General features: G+C 34.8%; 5 protein-coding genes and 1 pseudogene across 9 annotated transcripts; all 6 read left to right on the forward strand.

Annotated features, from left to right (window-relative positions):
- Window positions 1-124: 124 nt before the first annotated feature.
- LOC103853926 (D-aminoacyl-tRNA deacylase) lies at window positions 125-14,354 on the forward strand. Of its 5 annotated transcripts, none has more exons than XM_033283958.1 (9): window positions 125-388; window positions 458-638; window positions 714-856; window positions 985-988; window positions 1,059-1,111; window positions 1,252-1,307; window positions 1,383-1,457; window positions 1,527-1,700; window positions 1,785-2,109. In XM_033283958.1, the coding sequence occupies exons 1-8, from the start codon at window positions 164-166 to the stop codon at window positions 1,564-1,566; spliced, it is 777 nt and encodes a 258-aa protein (XP_033139849.1). In that variant the 5' UTR covers window positions 125-163; the 3' UTR covers window positions 1,567-1,700; window positions 1,785-2,109. The 5 variants fall into 5 exon arrangements, with proteins under 5 accessions (XP_033139849.1, XP_033139848.1, XP_033139846.1 ...); XM_033283957.1 differs by having other exon boundaries at window positions 135-388; window positions 925-988; XM_033283955.1 differs by lacking the exons at window positions 125-388; window positions 458-638; window positions 714-856; ... (2 more) ...; window positions 1,252-1,307; window positions 1,383-1,457 and adding exons at window positions 6,764-11,203; window positions 11,915-14,354 and having other exon boundaries at window positions 1,562-1,700; window positions 1,785-6,673.
- On the forward strand, window positions 2,725-7,703 carry LOC108870793. The gene is made up of 8 exons (XM_018656472.2): window positions 2,725-3,006; window positions 3,095-3,205; window positions 6,307-6,367; window positions 6,484-6,536; window positions 6,618-6,684; window positions 6,892-6,961; window positions 7,131-7,305; window positions 7,521-7,703. The coding sequence occupies exons 1-8, from the start codon at window positions 2,725-2,727 to the stop codon at window positions 7,701-7,703; spliced, it is 1,002 nt and encodes a 333-aa protein (XP_018511988.2).
- A 269-nt stretch (window positions 14,355-14,623) lies between the features above and the next one.
- LOC103853924 (probable root meristem growth factor 8) lies at window positions 14,624-16,962 on the forward strand. The gene is made up of 3 exons (XM_009130818.3): window positions 14,624-14,963; window positions 15,068-15,125; window positions 15,472-16,962. The coding sequence occupies exons 1-3, from the start codon at window positions 14,820-14,822 to the stop codon at window positions 15,603-15,605; spliced, it is 336 nt and encodes a 111-aa protein (XP_009129066.1). The 5' UTR covers window positions 14,624-14,819; the 3' UTR covers window positions 15,606-16,962.
- A 1,106-nt stretch (window positions 16,963-18,068) lies between these two features.
- Window positions 18,069-18,631, forward strand: LOC103853923 (annotated as a pseudogene).
- Window positions 18,632-18,919: 288 nt separating this feature from the next.
- Window positions 18,920-21,505, forward strand: LOC103853922 (tetraspanin-13). The gene is made up of 6 exons (XM_033283981.1): window positions 18,920-19,545; window positions 19,644-20,458; window positions 20,549-20,596; window positions 20,689-20,905; window positions 21,127-21,179; window positions 21,289-21,505. Exons 1-2 carry the CDS (start codon window positions 18,982-18,984, stop codon window positions 19,929-19,931), a joined length of 852 nt encoding a protein of 283 aa, XP_033139872.1. The 5' UTR covers window positions 18,920-18,981; the 3' UTR covers window positions 19,932-20,458; window positions 20,549-20,596; window positions 20,689-20,905; window positions 21,127-21,179; window positions 21,289-21,505.
- On the forward strand, window positions 20,380-21,603 carry LOC103853921 (sm-like protein LSM7). The gene is made up of 6 exons (XM_033283995.1): window positions 20,380-20,460; window positions 20,549-20,596; window positions 20,689-20,770; window positions 20,834-20,905; window positions 21,127-21,179; window positions 21,289-21,603. Exons 2-6 carry the CDS (start codon window positions 20,594-20,596, stop codon window positions 21,376-21,378), a joined length of 300 nt encoding a protein of 99 aa, XP_033139886.1. The 5' UTR covers window positions 20,380-20,460; window positions 20,549-20,593; the 3' UTR covers window positions 21,379-21,603.
- Window positions 21,604-23,244: the final 1,641 nt, after the last annotated feature.

Raw genomic sequence — 23,244 nt, forward strand, 5'->3', positions numbered from 1 at the left:
CGGCTGTAATATCGTCTATGTAATGTTTCTCATCATTTGTAATAGCATAATTAACCAGAAAAAAAAAAAAAACGAATTTACTTGTAGCGCTATAGCTTGTTGCCCAAACAAAAAGAAAAATCACTTTATTAGCTTTTCCAAATGTTGAAAATGTAGAAAAACAATGGTTTTGAAAACAAGCAGCCGAAACTTTATACGCTTCGTCCACTTGCACAAACAAACGCAACTCAGTCCCCAACCGCTTATAAACGCGACTTGTCGCGTTCCATTCTCAAAGCTAGAGATGGTGACACTGATCGTCGCCACCACCTACGACCCAGCGTCGATCAACCCCGCGGCGGCGCTTCTCGCCATGCCGGGATGGACCACCGGACCCACCTTACCGCCGGTAAAGTTACGATCTTTCTTCTCCTCCCCTCGTTCTTGTCTGAATCCTCTTATTGTCGGATTCTTGCAGAACATCAAGAGCTTCACCAACCAGCAAACGAGGCTGATTCAGCACGATGTGTCTATAGTGAAGGAAGACGATCTCGATTCACGGTGGGAGGAAGCAACCGGAGAGGTTGTAGATGAAGTCATCTTCCTCAGCCGTCACACCGCCGCCTCGAACCGTCCTGCTCTCACCGTTCACCCCATTGGTATATGCTAAAAAGATCGAAACTTTCGTTGTGGGTTTGTGCTATTTTTCCTCAATTGTTGGTGGTTGGTTGAAGGAGTGCTTCACTTAAAGGAAGGAGAATCGCCGCCGCACGGAGGAAAGGCCGGGTGGGCGGCGTTGCCGAGCCCTAGGATTGGTCCATGGTTGCGTCTTTTGAAGAAAATGGCTGAAGCTCATAGCTTGGTTCCTGAGTTTGAGGTATTGTTTTGTTGTTTGTTATTTTTATTTTGGAGATTGCTTTTTTTTTTATGTGTGGGTGTGTGTAGATAACATTGGAAGGTACTCATCATGGACCTATAACTAATAAGCCAACCATGTTCTTGGAGATTGGTGAGTTTCTTTCTAGTTGAAATAGCCATTTCTTGTCTTCAGTTGCTTAGCTTGTGTGTGTTCTTTGTAGGTAGTACAGATGAATACTGGAAGAGACAAGACGCTGCTCAAGTTATTGCTCTTGTAAGTAAATGAATATTCTTGTTGCTTCGTGGGGAATCAAAGACATTTGTGTTTAAAGTTTGCTTCTAACCATTAATATGCACTGTCAATATCTAAAACATTGCTTTCATTTAGTATAAACATTGTGTTTTGTGATTCAGTTAATATGGGAAGGGCTTGGGCTTGGAGGCGGTGAAGCTGTGGGGAGCTGGAACAGGTAGCTTAATCTTTACATCTCAAAAAAGAAAAATGTAGTATCATCTCAAGTAATGAGAATCAATTTGGTGGGCAGTGAAACTGGAAAGAGGAAGGTTCTTTTAGGGATTGGAGGTGGACACTATGCTCCTCGTCACGTGGATGTAGTTTTGTAAGTTGTCAAGAACTCTTTAGTGTAAGTATTTTCTCCGGCTGATTCTTGGTGTGTTGTGTTCATCAGGAAAGATGATATATGGGTAGGCCATTTGCTTTCTGGTTAATCATTGCCGATGGAAGAAGCAAAGCCTGGAGAGAATCACATTGGTGGAACTTGGAGACAGTCGATTCAAGCAGCTTTTGAAGCTACCAAAGCTTCATTCCCAGGGGGCGAGATCTTGGCTCATCTTGATCAAAAGTAATGTCCAAAATCATTCTCCTCTGTATATTTGTGTTCCTCTCGCGTGGATTACAAGTAATTGGTTGTTTTTTGGGGTTACAGGAGCTTCAAAGGATGGCAAAAGAAGGCGATTACAGAGTTCTTGGCAGAACAGAACATCAATGTCGGGAGGCCAAACGATTTCACATGAACTGTGAGACCCATAAAAGATATGATCTGAGTTTTGGTTGATTCAGAATCTATCATTTGACGGTTGTAGATTTATTTTCAATTGTTATATATATATATTCAAATTTACTTTTGTAAGATAACCATTTTCGTTTGGCTACTGTTGAACTAACTGTTAGTTAATTGGGAAAATACATCATAATCCGATCTTTTTCCAATTCACCAAGAAAATGAATCAGCAAAAACGGATTTTGCTGATGTTATCTAATAAATGGTGGCATTAAATGTTGTTTTATTTAATTTCAGTTCGAGATTATTCTTCCGTCTTTTAAATTCTAATTGTTTATTGAGATTTCTGTGAAAGAGAGCTGAGAAATTGCAGTTAGCAGCTGTATAATGCTATAAATCTTATTACAATCAAATTTTGAAACTTTCTTGCTTATTATTATGACATTGCAGCTTTTATCTAAACGTCTTCTTCTCTACATTAGCAAAAAGTTGGAAAGTGGCCACACGAGTGGTTGATTGCATTTTTTGATGTTTATTATCTGTTCTAGACCTCATGATGTTTTGTTGTTGGCCTTTCACATGTGTGACTAACTATACTTATGTTCTGCATCCATAGAATACTTTACCCTCCAAGCTTGGAGAGAAACAGATAGATAGAACAGATTAACTTTAAAAGATTCCATCCTCTATAATGAAGTTCCCTTATACTTATGTCTTCTCTCTGCAATTTCTTTGTTTGTTCTCTCATTCTTTTCTATGAATCTGCTTGAAAGTTCTTGATATTGTTCATCACCCTTGAACAATAGCAATCTGTATGAGTTGTTCTATGATACAAGAAGCGGTGATGAATGGGATAAAGACAACAATGGATACCATTCTTGTGGAGACTCTAATGAGACTGAAAAGAAACTCAATAGTCATGATATTGTTGATACAAGGGATCCTATCGAGAAAGTTGATCCGGTGTTTTATATATATGGACAAGAACGTTACAGTTTGTGACTTGCCTGAGATTGTAGTTTGCTACAAGGAGAAAACTTATCATGTGGTGAAGGATATATGTGCTGATGAAGGTGTGTTGGTCCAGGAGAAGTCTGTGACGTGTAACTCAAATTCAAACTCAAACCTGTGTGAGTCAGAGGATTTGGTGAAGTCAAATGCTTTAGAAACAGAGTCCTTTGAAAACAGAAAGGGTAAGCTTGATTGATGATACTGAGCTTTGTAATGATCATAAGGCAAACCGAGATGTTGAAATATCTTCTAGAGATGAAGTGGCTACATCAGAGAATGTCTTGAAGGAATATTTAACTTTGGAAGATGTTCTATTAAGGAAATCTCCACCTCAGGTACAGGAGAAAAAAAGCCTAGTAACCACATCTCTCGAAACAGAGGAGCCAGAAAAAACAGAGGATAAGCTTTCCTTTGTTTCTACAACAACCTCTCAAGAACCAAACAGAACTTTCAGCAATCCTGAAAGGTCTGAAAATGTTTTAATCTCTGTTACATGGACGAATGTCGCATACAGAAAATTGAATTTTCATTAGTTTTATTGAAAATCTAGGAACTCAGATTGGTTTAATCTCTGCTACCCAATACAGTTAAAAAAAAAAATTCTAACTATGTTTTTGTTATTTAACAATTTGTTTTTTGTACTTGAAATGCCAGTCTTTGAGAATTGTTTGCTTCTTCATTGATGAGTCCGTTGGAGAAAGGTCCGTGATAACTAACCATTTGTGTCAGTCTCTGCCATAGATGATAGAGGAAGAGTCGCCTCAAGGAGCTTACTATTCTGAAAATCACATGTACAAATCACTAAACAAAGAGAAGATCATAACATGAAGTCAATGAAAGTAACTTTAAACCGAAGGAATGAAGTCAAGGCTGAGAGAATAAAACTGAATAACCACAAGTGTATTGGGATTGGAACTTTGAGCTCTGCTTATGTTGAATTGGTTAAAACTAAAGGTACAACGTGAATTGGTTAATATGAAAAGAAACTTCAAACCACTATTAGAAAGACATAACTATGGCGACACCTCTTACAAAGTTTTATGGCATTAAACTCAAAACAATAGTGAGCATGCTAAAAATGTGACTTTCTTTATAGGGATCTTTTGGTATAACACACCAACAAGCTTTATCACAAGGATTCCCTTGTAAACACTTGACTGAATACATTGAAAGAATCAAGATTTGGAAAGGAAACAATACTAATGATCATTAAGAGTCGATTATGATTCTCTCTTTTGTCAAAAAGTTTTAATCTTTCAATATTAAAACAGAGACTCTCATAGATTCAGATATATGTCAAAATCATATGAATTTCCCCAAAGAAACGCACAAGTCATAAGATGAAAAGAAACTTAAAACCATTTAAAAAGATATAACTATGGTGACAGCTCTTAGAAAGTTTTATGTCATTAAACTCTAAAAAAACAAAATTCATCATCATGTCAAAAGAACAAAACAACCATCAATCACAATAGTGATTAAATTCAAAAGCTAAAAAGATCAGAACTAAACAACCATCAGTCACATCCCTAATCAACAGTCAGTTTTGAAACTCATGTGGATCGATATCCACATATATTCATGAAGCCAATCATCCCTGCAAAAAAATGTTTTGTTATCACAACAAGTTTAAAAGTAACGAGAGAGATAGACATGTGATTTAAATTGATTTTCCTTACAAAGTTTAAACACGTTTTTTCTAGCCTAAACACAATGGAGTTGAATGCTTTCTTGAGTGCTTCATACTCACCCCACATTTCAATCAGTGTATATGATTGACGTAACAGATAATATATATAATAATTATGTGAGCTATGCTTCAATAATTGACCATGGTCAAAGAATGATTATATATATCGAAAGAAAGAAAGAGAGAGAGATACCTCAAAAGCATAAATGATTAACATGTTTTTTGACATCACCCACATAGTTTCCAACTGTTGAAAGCTTAACCATAATTGAATTACTAAACAATTTCTTTTGTTAAGTTTTCAAAAACAAAGTCAAAATTTAATTTAATTTTTCCACCATACTCATACCCTCTTTGTATTGTTGCATTCACGAAATGCTACTTTTTGGAAGCACTTTCTTTGTTCTATTCTTTTAATAAGGAAACAAATCTAATGATAAAGAATGATTGTGTAGCATTAGTACAAAATAATTTTACAATTTTGAGTACATTTTAACTGGTCCATAGCATAAGCTTGAAAAATTGAAGTTTCAACCAAGAATTTCTTTGAAATTTAGTGAAGACAAGTATTTTTTGAATAACCAATTTTCAATCTTGAAAACCTCCTCATGAACTTGTTGACATCTATTTTCTGATCATATGCATGCGAATAATTCAATACACACATATTGGAATTCTGGACAAGCAAAATTTGTTGCAATAAAGTCATGATTACATTGGCACCATCTTCATACTTGATCTCCTTACCAACTTGATTTACTATTCAAGCCCTCATATTCCGTTATTTATTATTATTATTTCCAAACTTTGTTTTCCGTTTAATTTTTTTTACCTTGTTTTCCTTTTTATTACTCCAATATCTTGAGCTTTAGGTAAATTAGATATTGTATCCTTCACAATTAACTATCACATTGTAACATGTGTTCGTAGAAGCTTACCAATTATCACTCAATTTTGTTACTCCTTTTATTTCCATTATGATGTTGTAAATTACTAGTCTCTTAGATTTCATCAGATTAATTATTTATAATTCCCGAAACAGACATTAACAAAATATATCATTCAAACATTTTCTTAAAAAAAAGAGTAACCATACATATTGCAAGAGACATTTTCTAAGCAGAAATTATTATTTCCGAACTTTGTTTTCCGCTTAATTTTTTTGTCTTGTTTTCCTTCTATTACTCCTTTGTAATTTCACATTTTTTAAAATATTTCATGCTTTAGTAGTTCAATTATGATTTATGCATATCCACCATCAGTCCAATGTGCTCATGTCCAAAACCTGGAGCTTTTAGGTGAGTTAACTTTTGTATCCTTCACAACCAAAAATGAATCACATTCTAGAAGATCGTTCCTTAGTAGGACTACCTCATAAGTCTCTACCTATATGACTCATCTCAAGACGCAAGGTTCAATCTTTTTCAACAGCAAACAAACATAAACCTACAAAGCATCATGGTTTTCCAAGGGAAGAGAGGAAACAAAACTCACGATGTTGCTGAGATAATCATCATATGTACGTAGACAAAGCGTCTCTCACTGGGGATTCAAATGCTAATCGTCCTAGCTTTCTTAACCAATTGTTCAGCCCCAGTCTATGCAACTACACAAGTATCCAACACCCTCGTTACGATTGTACTCGTATAAAATTGTTTTTCAAATCATATAATGCTTATGATAGATGTGTAATATTGTTGTATATCCATAATGAGACAAAGCAATCATTTGGTACTGTGGGTGTAGTGGTTATCACGTTTCCCTTACACGCAAAAGGTCTCCACTGGAAGGCACACATCATGGACCGGTAACTAGTAAGCCAACCATGTTCTTGGAAATTGGCGAGTTTCTTTTTAAATGAAAGCTCTCTGCTTTCTCGAAATAGCCATTTCTTGTCTTCAATTGCTTATTGTGTATATGTAGGTAGTACAAAGGAATATTGGAAGAGACAAGACGCTTCTCAAGTCATAGCTCTTGTAATTGAAAGCATTTTATTAATTTAAATATGGGAGGTAGAACAAGGTCATTCAGTATAAACATTGTGTTTTGTGATTCAGCTAATGTGGGAAGGACTTGGGCTTGGAGGCGTTGAAGCTGTGGGGAACTGGAACATGTACATCAATGGTAGCTTAATCATTACTCAACATAAAGTAAAAAAGTAGTAGTATCGATATGCACCAACGTGGATCGTTTTTGGTGGCAGTGAAACTAGAAAGAGGAAGGTTCTTTTAGGGATTGGAGGTGGACACATGGATGTAGCTTTGTAAGTTGTCAAGAATTCTTGAGTATGTTCAATTGGTACAACTAATTAAGTTTATGAATTACGATAAGATGTGTCTAAGCCTCATAAGTGCCCTGAAGAGAAGTGGGAAGATGCAGAGAAAATAGCAATGTGTGTGAGGTATTGTATGATACTAGAAGTGAAGACGAATGGGATAAAGAAGACGATGAAAACCATTCATGTGGATACTCTAATGAGACTCAAAAGCAACTCCAAGATAACAGTCATGATATTATTGCTAAAATGGATTCTATTGAGAAAGTTGATCCAGTGTGTTTATATGGACAAGAAAACTTATCATGTCAGTGAAGGATATATATGTTGATGAAGGTGTGCCGGTCCATGATTCTGCAAGGTGTATTTCAGACTCAAACCAGTGTGAGTCAGAGGATTTGGTGAAGGCAAATCAACTAGAAACCAAGTCCTTGGAAGACAGAAACAGTAAGCTTGATAATTCTGAGCTTGTAATGATCCTAAAACAAACCAAGATGTTGAAGTATCTTCAAGACAACAAGTAGCTACATTAGAGAATGTCTTGAAGAAATTTGTAACTTAACAACAGCAACAATAGCGATAGAGGTGAATAACATCTCCACATTTCATCAATCTATACAATCAAGCAAAGTTTCAATTTTTCGATGTAAAAGTTTATAACTTGCTGATGTGTGTGAGACTGCAGGAGAAGGGGACAAGAAGCTTAGACACCACAGCTCACAAAACAGAGCTTGAAGAAACAGAGGATCCAGAAAAAGCAGAGGAGAAGTTTTCCTGTGTTTCTACAAAAACCTCTCAAGGCCTATTTGGAGAGACGAGTTTCTCAGCAGCAGAGCCAGTTTCAGGTCATATAACATGTATGTACTAATGTACATGCTTTTGGTTTAGCTTTGGTGATTATTAAAAAAAAGGTTATATTACAGTCAGTTTTGAAGTTTATCATTTTTTTTTGGTGGCCTTTGTCAAGCGTATCACCGACTTGGGTCAATCTATTTTCCATGCTACCAAGGTAAGTGTCTCGATTCTATTTGTGTTACAAAAAAAAAGGTAAGTGTCTCGATTCTCAGCGATTCCAAGACCGTTGTCTCGCTCTGTTGTTGCTATTCCGTTGACCAAAATGATGATATATACCAATTTGCATTCATGTTTTGAAAATATAATTAAGTTATCTTCAGTTTAGATATGAAAATGATAGAATGGTACTTTAGCTTTTTTTATTTGCTTTGAAAATATTGATTTTAGGCTTTATCCAATGTTTTTGTTTTAAAATTAAAAAAAAAAACTAAAATGTAAAATGAGTAGTAAAACATTTATCTAAATACAAAATCAAAACAAAAAGTATATAAAAGATATTTACTATTTTTAATATTTATTGAAAGTTCAAAAACAGTCTTTTACATATGGAGGAAATATATTTTCTAGTCTTTATCTTGTTTTAACATTTTGTGCTTGGAAATGATTTTGTTATAGATAACTGTTAGAAATATTATTAATCCTCAACAAACAAATCTGAAACGTATCATGATTAGTTAGCGAAATTTTAATCAACACAATCGTCTTGACATAGTAGCCATTACGGTATTCTTGGGATTTGCTTGAATTTGAGTTACTGGTTATTTCACAGAATTTGAATTAGTAGTCTTTTTTTCTCGTTGGTCAGATTATTGAATATGTTATGATACTTGCACGAGGTTGATGATTATGATTAGAAATGTCACGATGGAAAAATGCATATCTAATCATGATATAGATTGACATTAATATTATAAAATACAAGCTTAACTTTGTAGGTATACTGGTCATGCTAGCTAGCTCATTGTTAATCCCAAAAATCCAAAACACAAATTAACAAGTTTAACAGGTTTTACGCGATCTGTTCTAGTGATGACATATTTTAGTCCTATCCAAAAATCAGAGCTAATCTGATATTGATTTGTTAATTTTTCAAATTATAAAAAGACATCCGGTACGAACAAGGCTAAATTGGTTTACAATTGTATTTATTGATATTGATTAGTGTTTTGAGTTGGAACGCTTTCAAAACGTGATAAGTAAGATGAATGATGCTACCAAAAGTGTTTGTAACAAACTAGAAAGTGATGTTCTCATCTTCACCCCATTTGGATCGAGCTTTTAATGTGTGAGAAAGAGCAAAGGGATTAGGCAAAAATGATGGGATACTCTCAACAACTTTGTTTATACCTACTCTCAAAGTTTAAACCATATTATGATTTACATATTTTAACTTTTGAAGCATTAACTAATTGTATAAACACTTGTTTTCAAACGTCTTATTTTGTCTTTATCAATCCAGAGCCCCATGTTTGATTAGCAGAATATTAATGAGTATGTTTATTGCTGTTGATAAAAAAAAACATTTTTTCAAACAACATATATACACTGTGTTACATTGATTTAATATTGTTAAGTTTCATAGTCTAACGATTCAAAGCAATTGGCGATGACCACTTAAATATCCTAAAAAAAATGATTGCGATGGTTATCTAGGATGTGCTCGTGGTCTGAGCGTCGACATATTAGAATACATGAAGATAATTTATTTTAAATGAATAATGAAGGGTTCTAAGCGATAATTCACTATTGCTTTTTATGCACACACACACATATATATATATTGCAATATGAGACGCTTTAAATGTGAATGGAAAATGTTAGATAATTAGATATGGGATATAACGAGAGAAGAGAGACAAAAAAAGAACAGAAAGGCAAAGACTCGACAAACTGGGTTCGATGAAGTGTAAGGGCAACATTATCGCGGGTTGATAGGCGCGTCCCTTAGTGTTATATGGTCGAAAAATAATTCAAAATCCAATATAAACTGAGAAAACGGGCCTTAACTAAGGGGCATTTGGGCTGGTCCGTAAGGCGACGTGGAGGAAGGTGATTGGACGATGATATCGAAGTCGCGAAACACATTTCTCTTCGCCTCTCGTCTGTTTCATTTTGTCACGAAACCCTAGTTCAAATTATCCAAAATCAAAACTCCTTCGACATGAAAATGGAAACCGCATCTGCAAATCCTGAATCCTATTGCCAAACCTGAGCCCAGATAGAAAACTTTCAAATCCCTCGATTCAGTTCCGTCGATTCAATTCAGTTCCGTCGATTCGCTTCAGTTCTGTCGATTCGGGTCGTAACCGTAGATTCCCTTCAGCTCCGTCGGTTTAAATCGGTTGATTGGGGTCCAATTCGGATCAGTTCCGTCATCATCGCTTCAGTTCCTAACCGTAGATTCCCTTCAGCTCCAAGCTTATAGCAAGGTATGTGTTTCTAAATTACTGGGAATGATTGAAAATATTTGTGATGCATTGTTATGGGTGAGTTGATCATTTAGTTCGTCTCTGTGGATTGGTAACTTTTTGTGATTAAATGATATGATTTTCTACGATTGTAGATTGTGTAAATAAGTTGATAGGTTGTGTAGCTTCTGTAGTAGTTATTGCTAAATGTTGAATATTCGTTTCATCAAAAGGACATTGGTTGGTAGTGGTAGGTTTATATTAAAGGATGTTTGATGTGGACTGTGGTTTAGTTGGAAACAAAAGAGAGAACTTTGTTGATAAACTTGAATGTTTACTTCCGAGTTCCATTACATTTATCTGGAAAGCCTATAAATTTAGTTTGAAACAAATGTTTTAGCCGATCTTTTATGGAACTATAGTTAGTTTGAAACCAATGTTGAAAGCGTTAGAGTTGTGTGGTGTGTAATAAGTGTTGATTAGACCTTTGTAGTTTATGGTTAGAAGTTAAGTGGATCACTTATTACACTACATTTGGTATATTGAAACCTGATGCTGCATTCTTTCCTTGTACTATTTAATGTAGTTCAGTTCCTCAGTCCCTCTTCACTATCCTCTTCTATACTCATTCTCCTTTCTCCTCTCGCATCCCTTCCTTTTTCTCCTCATGGATTCAAGAAATATTCCTTCCCAATCCTCTAGTTATGTAGGACTTCTTAGTCAACAAGGTAGTGTTCTCCATGGTAACTTTCCTAATGAAAGTTATCATCCGAGTGTTCACTATCCTCCTTTCAGCTCCCAACAATCTGAAGCGCCACCTCTATCTGAGGAGACACCCGTGGACCGCAAGGAGAGAAAGAAATGGAGCCCGGCGGATGACGAGGTTCTCATTAGTGCGTGGCTAAACACTTCCAAGGATGCGATTGTTGGGAATGATCAAAACAAGGGTACCTTCTGGAAGCGAGTTGGAGAGTACTATGCAGCTACTCCTCATGGGCAGAAGGAAGGTGAAAGGAGAGAGCATCTTCATTGTAAGCAAAGGTGGCACAGGATAAACGATCTTACCAACAAGTTCTGCGGGGCTGTTGCTGCAGCAGAGCGACAAGTTAGCAGTGGTCAGAATGACACAGACGTTCTGAAGATGGCTCATGACATCTTCTACGCTGACCACAAGATCAAGTTCAACCTCGAGCATGCGTGGTGTGTGTTGCGTTATGAACAGAAGTGGCTAAGCCTTAACATTTCTAAAGCCAGTCCCTCTTCAAAGAGGAAGAATGTAGAGCCTGGTTCACAAGCATCAACCACCCATGTTGCTGATGAGGGGATCCGACCTGAAGGTGTGAAAGCAGCTAAATCTAAAAGGAATGCTGGTAAGGAGAAGTCTCTGGCTGACTATACGAGTATATGGGAAATGAAGAAAGTGGATTTGGCCACGAAGGAGAGACTATCAAAGCTCGCCATTCTAGATACTCTACTGGCCAGGAAAGAACCCCTTACTGAAGCAGAGGAAGTCGTTAAGAATAAACTTCTAGCCCTTTATTTCTAAGAACAAAATTAACCATGTTTAGAGATTGGTCTTGTCATCCATGTTTCATGTTAGTTTTATTTGTGTTTGTTGTTTCCTAACCATGTTTCAGCTTGTAGCTCTCCTTTATGTTTTTAATCAATGTACTTCGTGTTTCATTTGTGTTTGTTGTTTCGGAACCATGTTTCATCTTGTAGCTCTGCTTTATGTTTTTAATCAATGTACTTCGGAATCAATGTACTTCGTGTTTCTATATGTCTAGACTCAATATTTCTTTGTTGATTGTTGCAGGTTATGGGACTTGACTATAGTTATAGCCAGCCGTCGCAGTCAGAAGATTATTATGGGAACTCAGTCGACAGTCCGTATAGTGAAACGGAAGATCTAATTCGACAAGATCAAGCTGAGCTTAGCTACAATGCTCAAGCCCGCGTTGAGTACCCTCCCCAACCGGAGGTTGAGTTTGGCTTTCCTCAAATTTGCTACTGTGGAGCTAAGCCTTTTGTAAGAACATCGAGCAATGGGAGATTATACTACACCTGCGCGAACGTAGACGATGGAGATTGCCATGTATGGAAGTGGTGGGACGAGGCAGTGATGGAAGAGATGAGAGCTAGGGATAGTCACGTTCTACAGCTCGCTGAGAAGGTTGATTCATTAACCATTTTGCCTGACTATGAGACCGAGCAGAGAATGGATAGGATAGAGAAGATTGTTAGGGAGAAAGGTATGTTTACCAATGGCTTTGAATTGTTTCTTGGTTTGACGGGCTTGATATTAGTTTTAGTTGCTGTGGCTTTCATGTTTAAATGAAAGGGAGGTTGTATTATTATGTTTAATGGAGGCCACGTTGGTAGCAGAGGAACAAATTCCATCTTTTGTTGTTAAGTTATTAGGATGGATATGTTTTGTATGGGATATGTAACTTCAAAACATATTGTATTATTTTCATGTATTGTAACCTTGTAATGAACCAAAAATATTTTGAACTTCTATTGTATTAACCAGTAGGTGTGCATGTGTTATGTTTCTACGATATTAGTTGTGATTGTTGTAGGTGTGCATCACGGGTTGCACTCAGTGAATCAAAGTACCAATCAGTAAAAAAATATCACGAGAACTGCAATAAAGAACCAATCAAAGTACCAATCAGTAAAAAATTATCACGGGAATCACAAGTTGCACTCACTGAAAAAGTATCACCACAACTACTATAGTATCACGAGAATAAGTAAGATGGAGTTCTCGGGGTTATAAGTAAGAGACATTGCCTCTTTTAAAAAAATGCAAATCATATCATCACTTCTTTCCTCTTTCATAATTTTCTCCTCATTTCCAATACTTCTTTCTTCTTACTAATATTCCTAATGGCATCTTCTTCCCATTATCATTACCACCAAGATGATGAGGATGAATTTGATACAGTTTTTGATGATTTTTTTGAAAACTCCGATGTCATTCCGGAACAAAAAGAGAGAAAAAAACGTATCCATATTGAGAGACACCGGGAAGAAGGCCACACCAATCTCTGGAATGATTATTTTAGTGAAACTCCAACGTATTCGCACAATTTATTCCGGCGCCGGTTCAGAATGAACAAGTCCCTGTTCTTGAGAATTGTGCAACGTCTCTCTACAGAAGTTCCGTATTTTCGTCTTACTGAAGATGCAATCGGACGGACGAGTCTAACTCCGCTCCAAAAATGTACAGCAGCAATTCGTCAATTGGCCTATGGTACTACCGCAGATGCAGTGGACGAATATGTACGACTTGGTGAAACAACGGCTCAACAGTGTTTGCACCATTTTACTGCGGGAATAATCGACATTTTTGGCGCTCAATACCTCAGACGTCCCACAACGGAGGATCTACAAAGACTACTTGTTAAAGGTGAAGAACGAGGATTTCCCGGGATGGTTGGGAGCATCGACTGTATGCATTGGGAGTGGAAGAATTGCCCCACCGCTTGGAAAGGAATGTATTCTCGGGGTACCGGAAAACCAACAATTGTGTTGGAGGCGGTTGCTTCCTATGACCTTTGGATATGGCACGCATTTTTTGGAGCTCCAGGTACTATGAACGATATTAATATTCTGGATCGATCTCCTGTTTTTGATGATATAATTAACGGGATAGCTCCCCAAGTTAACTTTTATGTCAATGGAAGGGAGTACAATTTGGCCTACTATCTGACGGATGGTATTTATCCAAAATGGGCGACTTTTATTCAATCTATCCGACTACCACAAGGTGACAAACATTGTTTATTTGCTTCAAAACAAGAATCCGTTAGAAAAGATGTTGAGCGTGCCTTTGGAGTCCTGCAATCTAGGTTCGCCGTTGTTAAAAACCCTTCTAATTTATGGGATAAAAGCAAGATAGGAAATATTATGAGAGCTTGTCTCATTCTCCATAATATGATTGTCGAAGATGAACGAGATTCAGACACTATCGAGGAGTTTGAAGAAGAGGATCAGACTTTTGTGGTTAAAAAAACCAAAAAACACGGCAACACAATTGGTCGTCGCAAAGAAGTTCGGGATCCAAATATTCATCTTCAGTTAAAAGAAGATTTGATTGAGAATATATGGCAAAAATTTGGATATCTTCCATTTTAAGTTCTATGAATTCAATAAAAACTTTGTAATTTTTCTTTTACGTTGTAATTTGTTTCCACTTTGTAATTTTATTTTCATATCTTATCAATATAAATGTTTAATGTTTGTTTCAACTCTTATCTTTTATGTGTTATTGTTAATTTAAAAAAAAAAATACCTAAGAGACTTCTTAAAGTCCCTCCAATAATCTTATTTTTAAACAAAGTCCTTAACCAATGCCCCTTAAGCTAACTATATTAATATAATAACCTAAGGACTTAAATTTTGTCCTAGGGATAATGTTGCCCTAAGGCCAAACTTGTGTTTGTCCCGAGACAGACAACCCCGAGAACGAGCCTCAGTGGCGTGAACGCCTTTTTAAATCTTGAAATAATAAACTAATACAGTATGCTTTTTAATATAGTTTCTTAAACTTGTTTTGGAACTCTCGCTTGTGTTTCGTGAACTTTCTTTCTCACATAACTTATATATAAATATGTGTGTGTAAGTTCCTTTTGGTTGATATAAAACAAGAGCAGAAGAAGAAAAAGAAAGATATCACCCGAAGAAAAAGTTCTCGTAGAAATCACTTGAAGACAATGAGGCTAATTAGAGTCACCTTCTTGCTTTGTGCATTGACCTTTTTATTCCTTATAACTTCAACTTCAGCAGCTGTAACCGAAAAGATTATGAGAAAAATGGCGCCACGGAAACTCATGATCATCTCTAGTGAACATGATAATGTAAGAGATTGGTGAATGTGTTTATCTCCTAAATCTTTCAGATTGAGTTGTATGGAAAGTTTGGAAATCTCATAATATCCTTTATTTCATTTGCAAAATAACAGGTGATGACATCAGGTGCTCATGAAGGTTCAAGTGAGCAACTTCCAGTCACTTCTTCTGGTAAGTCAATCATTAGGAAATGATAACTATTTTACATAAATAAATTAGTCATCAGACATTTCTTTTCATAAAAAGAAATGATTAATAAGTAGCAAAACTCATAAACACAGTTCTATAGTCAAACATGTAAATCTTTGACCATGTCAGTAGAAAATGTTAAGTTATAATATTTTTGCATCTTTCTTCAGAGTTTTGTATTTAGTTGCAGAGAATCATAGACATATAATTCAATCATTTGCAGGAGCATCTAACTAAGTTAATTATAAAAGAAAACCGCAAAAATCGTCATCTCTTTGTAATTTCAAAACTAAGAATTTGTAATAAATCTTGTATATTTTATTCTCAGGCAATTCTAAGAATGAAGATAAGAGATTCGGTGAAAAAGAAGAGGAGAATGCTCTAGCGAAGTATCTATCGATGGATTATCCAAGGTTTAGAAGAAGACGACCAGTTCACAACAATATGCCTCGAAGTCCATGAAAAATGCAATTTTTATTTCAAAGAAGAATTAATTTTAGCTATATATTAGTCAATTAATTAATTGAGTAACCAGTTTTGGCTATACTTGTAATTAACGGAATATGTTCGTGTTTTTTATACTATATATATGATAGTTTAAATTGCTGAAAATGGCCGACAAACATTGAGCAAAACCCTAAAACTCTGGTTTGGGGTTTGAGCTAATTTGCTCTTCGTTTCATGCACTGTAACATGGTGACTAATTTGGTTGTAATTTCATTTTAGATTAATAACTTATTGTTGAATGTTATGCGATAAACTGATAAAAAGAATAAAATTTACAAAAAGTTTGTTAAAAATGTTATGAAAATGAATACAAGTCTGTTGTGTTTTGTTTTTCTCTTCGGAAGTTACAAAATCTCGATGGACCACTTGACCAAACCGGTCAACAACAAACACATGCACAAACAATCTCTATGCTGACCATTTTTTTTTTCTGTTTCCATGTGTTTCCTGTTATTACAAGCTACAAAACCTAAACTTAGCGACCCATACATTGTGTCCAAATTTTCTGTCTACACTACTCTCTTTCATTGTAGGTACTAGGTAATCGTTGCAACCACCTATTCACTGTTCAAGTCGAATTTTCAGGATTCAGAAGGCAGCTGAATTTATTCTTTAATGTTAAGTTATCGGTGAGCCTAGGCTCTTAATGTCAAAGGATCTTTTCCTTCCACCGTCCTCCCGTATAACACTCCAGTTTCATGCATAATAACATTATCGTGGTGATCATCAGAAGGACAAGAAAAACAGAGAACTGATTCATACTCTTAGTTCCCGGAGGTACATTCATGTGCGTCAAACCGTTGGTATTTGTTGCCTACTATCATTTCCGGAGGACAAATTATATATTCTTTCGAGTAGCTCATACATAGTTGCAACGAGAGGCGTCTTCCATGTGTCACAGTCTTATTAGTAACCGGTTGATATGCCTTTCGAATCCTCCTTTATATTACTTCAACAAGTTCCTCCACATCCATTTCTTTGTTTTCGATGCCTTCTTTTCCTTTTTGAAGCATCCAGGTGCATTATTCTTGTGGACATGATACCCATTTGTGTATCTTTTTAAGCCAGGTTGTAAAGTAATAATAATTCGGTTGTTTTTCCAAAAAGAATTTATTCCTTTCTCAAATATAATGGGTGCAAATGTTTTCAACGATTTATCAACGATTTATTAGATACGGTTTATATTTCTTAATTCATTTTAATTGTAAAAATTAGTATAATCCCAATTAACAAAAAAGTACTAAAGTATTGGCTAGATTATAATAGAACTTCAGAAAGATGACAGAGAGAGGAAGTAACAAAGACCTTGTAATCTAAAATAAAGAAATAGATATCAGAGACAAGTCTCTCATATCAGAAGTTAAAAAATATATTAAGTAGTATATAATATAGATGGATTAATCAACTTATCACCAATTATCACCAATTGATTTGAAGTTCGAAATTATATAATTTAGCAAAAAAATGGTATATATGGTTGGAAAACGTAACGGTTTAATTTTTTCCATAGAACTTATGCGGTTGTATTTGTAAAAATATGAATAAAGTTTTATAAATGCATATTCCTTTCAAATTAAAAATTACTATACAATTAGAAGAATATATATATATATATATATATTGTATAAAAATCTTAATTTCTCTCTCTTTCTCTTTTTATATATATACTAGGTTAAGATCCGCTCCTTGCGCGGGATGAATATTATCTATAAATTATTTTTAAGTATTATATATTTTTTACATATTATGAAATAATAAATATATATTGAATAATTAAAAAATTAGTAACTATTATGTATATAATTAAATTAGTACAAATACTTAAATAAATTTTATTAATCCAGACAAACACTTTTTTCTACTTATGTAATTTCGTAATCATTTGTATCTTGTTATAACATAAACTTTATGTAATTTTGTAATCATTTGTATCTTGTTATAACACAAATTTTAAACTATGGATCACAAAAATTTCAATGTGAGATTTATAACAACTTTAGTCATTTATATTCGTTTTTAAAAATTCAAAATACAACATATAGGAAAAAATCTAAATTTTTATTATATAGTTAATGTGATTGTTTAATTTATTTTAATAAGTTAAAATTTTTTAAAAAATGATAGAGAATAGACTAATTTTTATCAAATCTTTATTATTAAAAATCATTAATTGTCATATATACTTTAGCCACATTAGGTAATTCCGTGATTTTTATTTAAGGAAACAATAAAGAACATTTATGATTAATTTATGGTTAGTTTAATAAAAAGCTTATTATATATTTATATGGACCAATATATTTTTCTAAGGATTCTAAGAATCATTGTGGTGATGATATGTGGCTACAAAAATATGTTGTAATGCTTCTCTTTTAATATATAGGGAATATATATATATATATATATCTTCATGCTTATGTCTGCGTGTGTAGTCCTCCAATACATTGCAAAGTAGGCATTGGAAGAGAGGAAGAGAGATAAATGAGTTGGTTTGTTAAGGAAAGAAGAGGAGGTGTATGGAAGCAAGGATGACGTCATCAGCACCTCTACTTACTCTCTTTGCCATCATATCTCTACTCCTCTTTCTATCTTCCTACCCACGTTACAGGTACGAGGTTGAGAAAACCACCACAAATCTCAAACTCTTCTTACTGTTCCTCCCGATTCTCTTTGTCTTTCTGTTGGTCTCTCTACAATTAGTCCATCGAGTTCTCTTCAGATCCTCTTACTACGCCAGAGCAAACCAGGCTGCATCTCTTTTTGGAGAAGGCCACTTTCCTTGGGGAATGTTGCTTATGCTGCTTCTTTTACTTGTTTTAGTTTCTAAACAATCTTACTTTCACTCCTTATGGTACCCGATCTTATGATCTTAATATTTATTCGCCACAAATATATATTGTAGATTGATATGTTGGTTTCTTGTAATCCAATCTAAACTCTCTACACATGTACAAGATATATGGTCTCAACTAGGTTTGCTATATTGTTTCTTAGTAATACATAATACTGTGTGACAAATCGAGATGAAATATTGTGCGACAAATTTAGAAAATAACAGTTTGGTTGTTTTATTAGAGGTTAGAAAATTTCATGGACCATTTGACCAAAACCTGTCAACAACAAACACATGGACAAGTAAGAAAACAGAAAAGATCTATATATGTTAGTTTTTTTTTTTCTGTTTTCATGTGTTTCCTAAGATTACAAGCTACAAAACCTATCTTATCTCGTGCAGTTCATCATCATCATCGAACTCTTTGATCATTCTTTATTCAAATTACCTCCTTAATTTTTTGACGTCAACATTTATTTTCAACAATAACACCACATAATGGCGAAAGATAAAGAAGAACAAAACGAAGAAAACCCTTCACCTTTATCATGTTTCAAGAACATCTCATTTCCATTCAACACAATTTTCTTGATCGCAAACTCGATTTTCCTAGCCACATCAGCTTTCTGGTTTGTGACCGTCTCAATGTTACATTACAAGACGGATGAATGTAACCGGTTCGTGACAACTCCCGGAATCTTCGTGAGCTTCTCATTGCTATTCATGACTCTCGCAGGCTTCTATGCCGCTTACTACAAATCCGATTGTCTCTTCCGAATCCACTTCTTCATCTTCTTCTTGTGGATGTTCGTGGTCGTGGCTAAAGCCGTTTTCGTTTACCGTCTCAATAACGAGACCGATCCTAGGCTGTACCCTGGGACGAAGATACATGAGTTTAGGTTGGAGGATTACTCGGGATGGGTACGTAGATTGGTCATCAAAGACGATGAATGGTATCGTACTAGGAGATGTCTTGTTAAGGGCAATGTTTGTAACAAACTATTCTCTAACCAAAACATGTCGGCTTCTGAGTTTCGTCAGATGAATCTAACTCCTATACAGGTAACTAAATACGTACGCACATATGATCTACATATATACTGTTTATATTATAGTTTTTTTCTTATTTCATTCTAATATACTTTATTTTATTTTAACAGTCGGGTTGCTGCAAACCACCGCTTTCATGTGGATTAACTTACGTGAAACCAAACATTTGGACAATGTCAAGATATCATAACAACGTTGAAGATGATTGCAAGACATGGAACAATACGGCAAACACATTATGCTTCGATTGCGATTCATGTAAAGCCGTGACTATTGCAGATTTACATAATACTTCATTTTCCTTAACATTTAATATCCTTCATATCGTATTTAGTCTTTCCATTGGCGTTGTTGGTTGGTTTGCTTGGTTAAGGATCCTTCGAGAAACTGAGAACTAGCTAGACTTTAATTCTAACATATGTATAAATATATCTTTCTCTTGTTTTATTTTTCTTGTACAGTCTCGATTCTTTACCGATATGCTGCATGTGAAGTCAATCGACTCTTTTAGTTTTCATATTCAGAATGGTATAACTAAACCAAACCAAACCGAACCAAAGTAAAATGATATAAACTGATGAAAAAATATTTTGTCAAACATATATATTTGAAAAATCCTTTATTTTGCTAAGAAACCGAATCTATTTTTAAAACTTGATGGTGAAATCATTTTTTTTTTCTTCTGATAATTAATAATAGAGATACCCAACCCGGTTAAGCTAACGTCATACATTTCAAACCGAACCGAAATTAAAACTGAAATTGAGAAACCAATAATCAAACCATGGTTAGAGATTTAAACCGGAGTTCTCAACTCGCTATAGATTTCTCCGATCTTCCCCGACAAAACAAAATCGTCTCTTCGCCAAAGTTTTCTGGGGTCTTCACTGTTTCGCTTCGATCTTGAGAGATCTTTGTCTCCCCGGTGAGTTTACTTCATCAATCTCATGGGGTTTGTCTAACATGAAGTATAAGCATACGATGACTCTGTTCTGAATCAAAATGATTTTTTTAGGTTTTTTTTTTTTTGGGGATTCTATTTCGAGGGCTTTGCTCTAACATGGTAAGTTATGAGTTAAAGTTTTCATTTTTATTTATGATTCGAGTCAATTCATTCAGTTCAGTGTTTGATTTGCTCTGTTTTTCTTATTACAGTCAGGAAGAAAGGAAACGGTGTTGGATTTGGCTAAGTTTGTGGATAAGGGCGTGCAAGTTAAGCTGACTGGTGGTAGACAAGGTAAAGAACAGAGCTTTTTTTATATGATTCTTGCTTTTGAGTTTTGATGCTTGTGTTTGGCAGTCACTGGAACTCTTAAAGGCTACGATCAGTTGCTGAACCTTGTTCTAGATGCTGCGGTGGAGTCTGTTCGAGGTATCTCTTTCGTTACGTTATCTTTATGTATGCTGTTGAAACTTGAAAGTCATCTAAATCTTGATTAGATATGCTGGGAAGAGAGGGGTTTCTATTTGCCTAGGTGATATAAAAAGGGATAGTATACATCACATCCATGTTGAAACTAGAGTTGTGTGTTGTCTTCTTGGTTTCTGTGATTTATATGGTAGTATTATAACATTTGTCTAATGTTTGACCAGATCATGATGATCCATTGACGACTACTGACCAGACCAGACGCCTTGGTTTAATTGTATGACTCACTTACCTTCCCTTTTCATTAAGAGCATTGTTACTTCTGGCATCTTCTTGCTGTTTTATAATTTAAACCCATACTACTAAGTATGGTCTATGGTTTTCAGGTTTGTCGTGGAACTGCGGTGATGCTCGTCTCACCAACTGATGGAACTGAAGAAATTGCTAACCCTTTCGTTCAACCAGAGGCTGTCTAATGAATAGTTTCTTCCAAAAGATCTGAGTAGTTCAACTTTGGTGTTTAGTGAGCATTGTGTATCTGAGTATCTGCTATTATGTTGAAAACAATCGTTTTAATATACCTATTTTTGAACAATATCAAAACATCATGCCCTGAATGTCAGAAAAAGAGAGATTGTGAAACTTGAACAGCACTCGCTACTGAGCCATGAATTATAGTGCTTTTAGTGTTTTAAGATTTATTCTTGGACAGGATGACTTTGTAACTACAAACAACTGACCTCTTCGGAACAGTCTTTATGTGACGGTGTTCTTACAGCTCCGCGATCAAACTCTTCTTGTTAATGAAGTCGCCAGAGACTGTTACCATAGAGACCTTCCCAAAGCAAAATGATCTTGAAGAACAGATGGAGGACTGATTCGTAGAATGGTTGGTATTGGTTATTTTCTGAAACAAACTTTGTTCTACAAGACCTTGAAGGAGAAAGAACCATATTGAGGATTATTATCTTGGACATCACATCGAGAAACTGGCTTTGAAATTTCAATAGCCTATGCTGAGACCGGTTTTGCAAATGTATGTCGACTAGATCGAACCAATTTTTATCTAAGGATCGAAAATCATTTAAGAAAAAATGTTTTAGATCATTTCACTTCTCTTAAGAAATGAAAAAAAAAATAGAATAAATGTACTGAAATGCATACAAGCAAGCAAGAAGCAACTATGAATGGCAGTAGTTAATAATTTGGTTTGATACTTGAAGGATAAGAGACTTCAATCTGTACTTGCTTGCCATTTGAGAAACCAGAAACAATCTTGTGTGGGAGCGGAGCGGTAAGATCAACTCTGACAAACAATTTAGCTTGGCTACTAATGTCCTCTACCATTGTGAAGGACTGATTCAGAGCCAGCATGAGGTATCAACGAAGGTAGCGGCAGGAGAAGAACTTGTCACAGCAACGAGAGAGAGATGGACTTGTTCTTCATCCTGAGAGGCCGCGGACCTGACTCTGTTGAACACTTTGAAAGACAGAGCAAAGGGCGGACGATGTTTCTTTTTCTTGGCAAGCAATCGAGACATGAAGCGAGGGCAGCGGAGCAGAAATGCGCGCGTGGTGCCCACCGACGGCGGAGCTAAGGTTTTAGTAAATGGACACCTAAATCGATTTATGTGCTTTTTACTTGTTATTTTACGTTTATGTAAAGTAATTAGTACACCCGTTTATTGAGATCCCACCACAATGCACTTGAATCTATACTATTATTTGCGAAGTGAAATTTTGGAATCGAGCTCTCACGTTAAAAGTTATAGTGATTAATATCGTTTATACCTCAATGAATAAAATGTATAAATAAATTAAAAAATAAAAACGAAATTGTAATTGATTTGATTAGATAATTGATTAATATTAATAATAGTAAGAATTATCCAAAATCTGAAAATATAATTTAAAAGAAGATAATTTATGTATATATTGTATTGTTATCTGAAAAAGTCTTTTAGTAAGAAGTTAAAACATAAATTATATAACTAAATATTAATCAAATAAAATTCTTAATTATATAATTAAAAAATAATAATTATAAATTGTATTGTTTATCTGAAAAAAGTATTTTAGTAAAACGTTAAAAACATAATTATATAATTAAATATTAATCAAATAAAGTAAATTTTTAGAATCGAGCTCTCACGTTAAAAGTTGGAGTGGTTAATATCGTTTATACTATTAATGAATAAAATTTATAAATAAATTATTAAATAAAGACGAAATTTTAAGTGATCTGATCAGATAATTGATTAATATTAAGAATAGTAAGAATTATCTAAAATCTGAAAATATATATTAAAAAAGAGATAATTTATGTATATATTGTATTGTTA

Source organism: Brassica rapa, chromosome A02, assembly GCF_000309985.2.
Source record: "Brassica rapa cultivar Chiifu-401-42 chromosome A02, CAAS_Brap_v3.01, whole genome shotgun sequence".
Lineage (NCBI taxonomy): Eukaryota > Viridiplantae > Streptophyta > Magnoliopsida > Brassicales > Brassicaceae > Brassica > Brassica rapa.

Bases quoted from the DNA above. Each gene is read 5' to 3' on its own strand.
- LOC108870793 (XM_018656472.2), top strand. From the start codon at position 2,725: ATGGATACCATTCTTGTGGAGACTCTAATGAGACTGAAAAGAAACTCA. The intron at 6,537-6,617 runs GTAATTGAAAGC...TTTGTGATTCAG, and splicing joins CTTCTCAAGTCATAGCTCTT to CTAATGTGGGAAGGACTTGG. The intron at 6,962-7,130 runs GTATTGTATGAT...TATATGGACAAG, and splicing joins AAAATAGCAATGTGTGTGAG to AAAACTTATCATGTCAGTGA.
- LOC103853921 (XM_033283995.1), top strand. The intron at 20,906-21,126 runs GTATCTCTTTCG...ATGTTTGACCAG, and splicing joins TGCGGTGGAGTCTGTTCGAG to ATCATGATGATCCATTGACG. The intron at 21,180-21,288 runs GTATGACTCACT...TATGGTTTTCAG, and splicing joins CCAGACGCCTTGGTTTAATT to GTTTGTCGTGGAACTGCGGT.
- LOC103853922 (XM_033283981.1), top strand. From the start codon at position 18,982: ATGGCGAAAGATAAAGAAGAACAAAACGAAGAAAACCCTTCACCTTTA. The intron at 19,546-19,643 runs GTAACTAAATAC...TTATTTTAACAG, and splicing joins TGAATCTAACTCCTATACAG to TCGGGTTGCTGCAAACCACC.
- LOC103853924 (XM_009130818.3), top strand. From the start codon at position 14,820: ATGAGGCTAATTAGAGTCACCTTCTTGCTTTGTGCATTGACCTTTTTA. The intron at 14,964-15,067 runs GTAAGAGATTGG...GCAAAATAACAG, and splicing joins TCTCTAGTGAACATGATAAT to GTGATGACATCAGGTGCTCA. The intron at 15,126-15,471 runs GTAAGTCAATCA...TTTTATTCTCAG, and splicing joins ACTTCCAGTCACTTCTTCTG to GCAATTCTAAGAATGAAGAT.
- LOC103853926 (XM_033283954.1), top strand. From the start codon at position 12,991: ATGGCATCTTCTTCCCATTATCATTACCACCAAGATGATGAGGATGAA.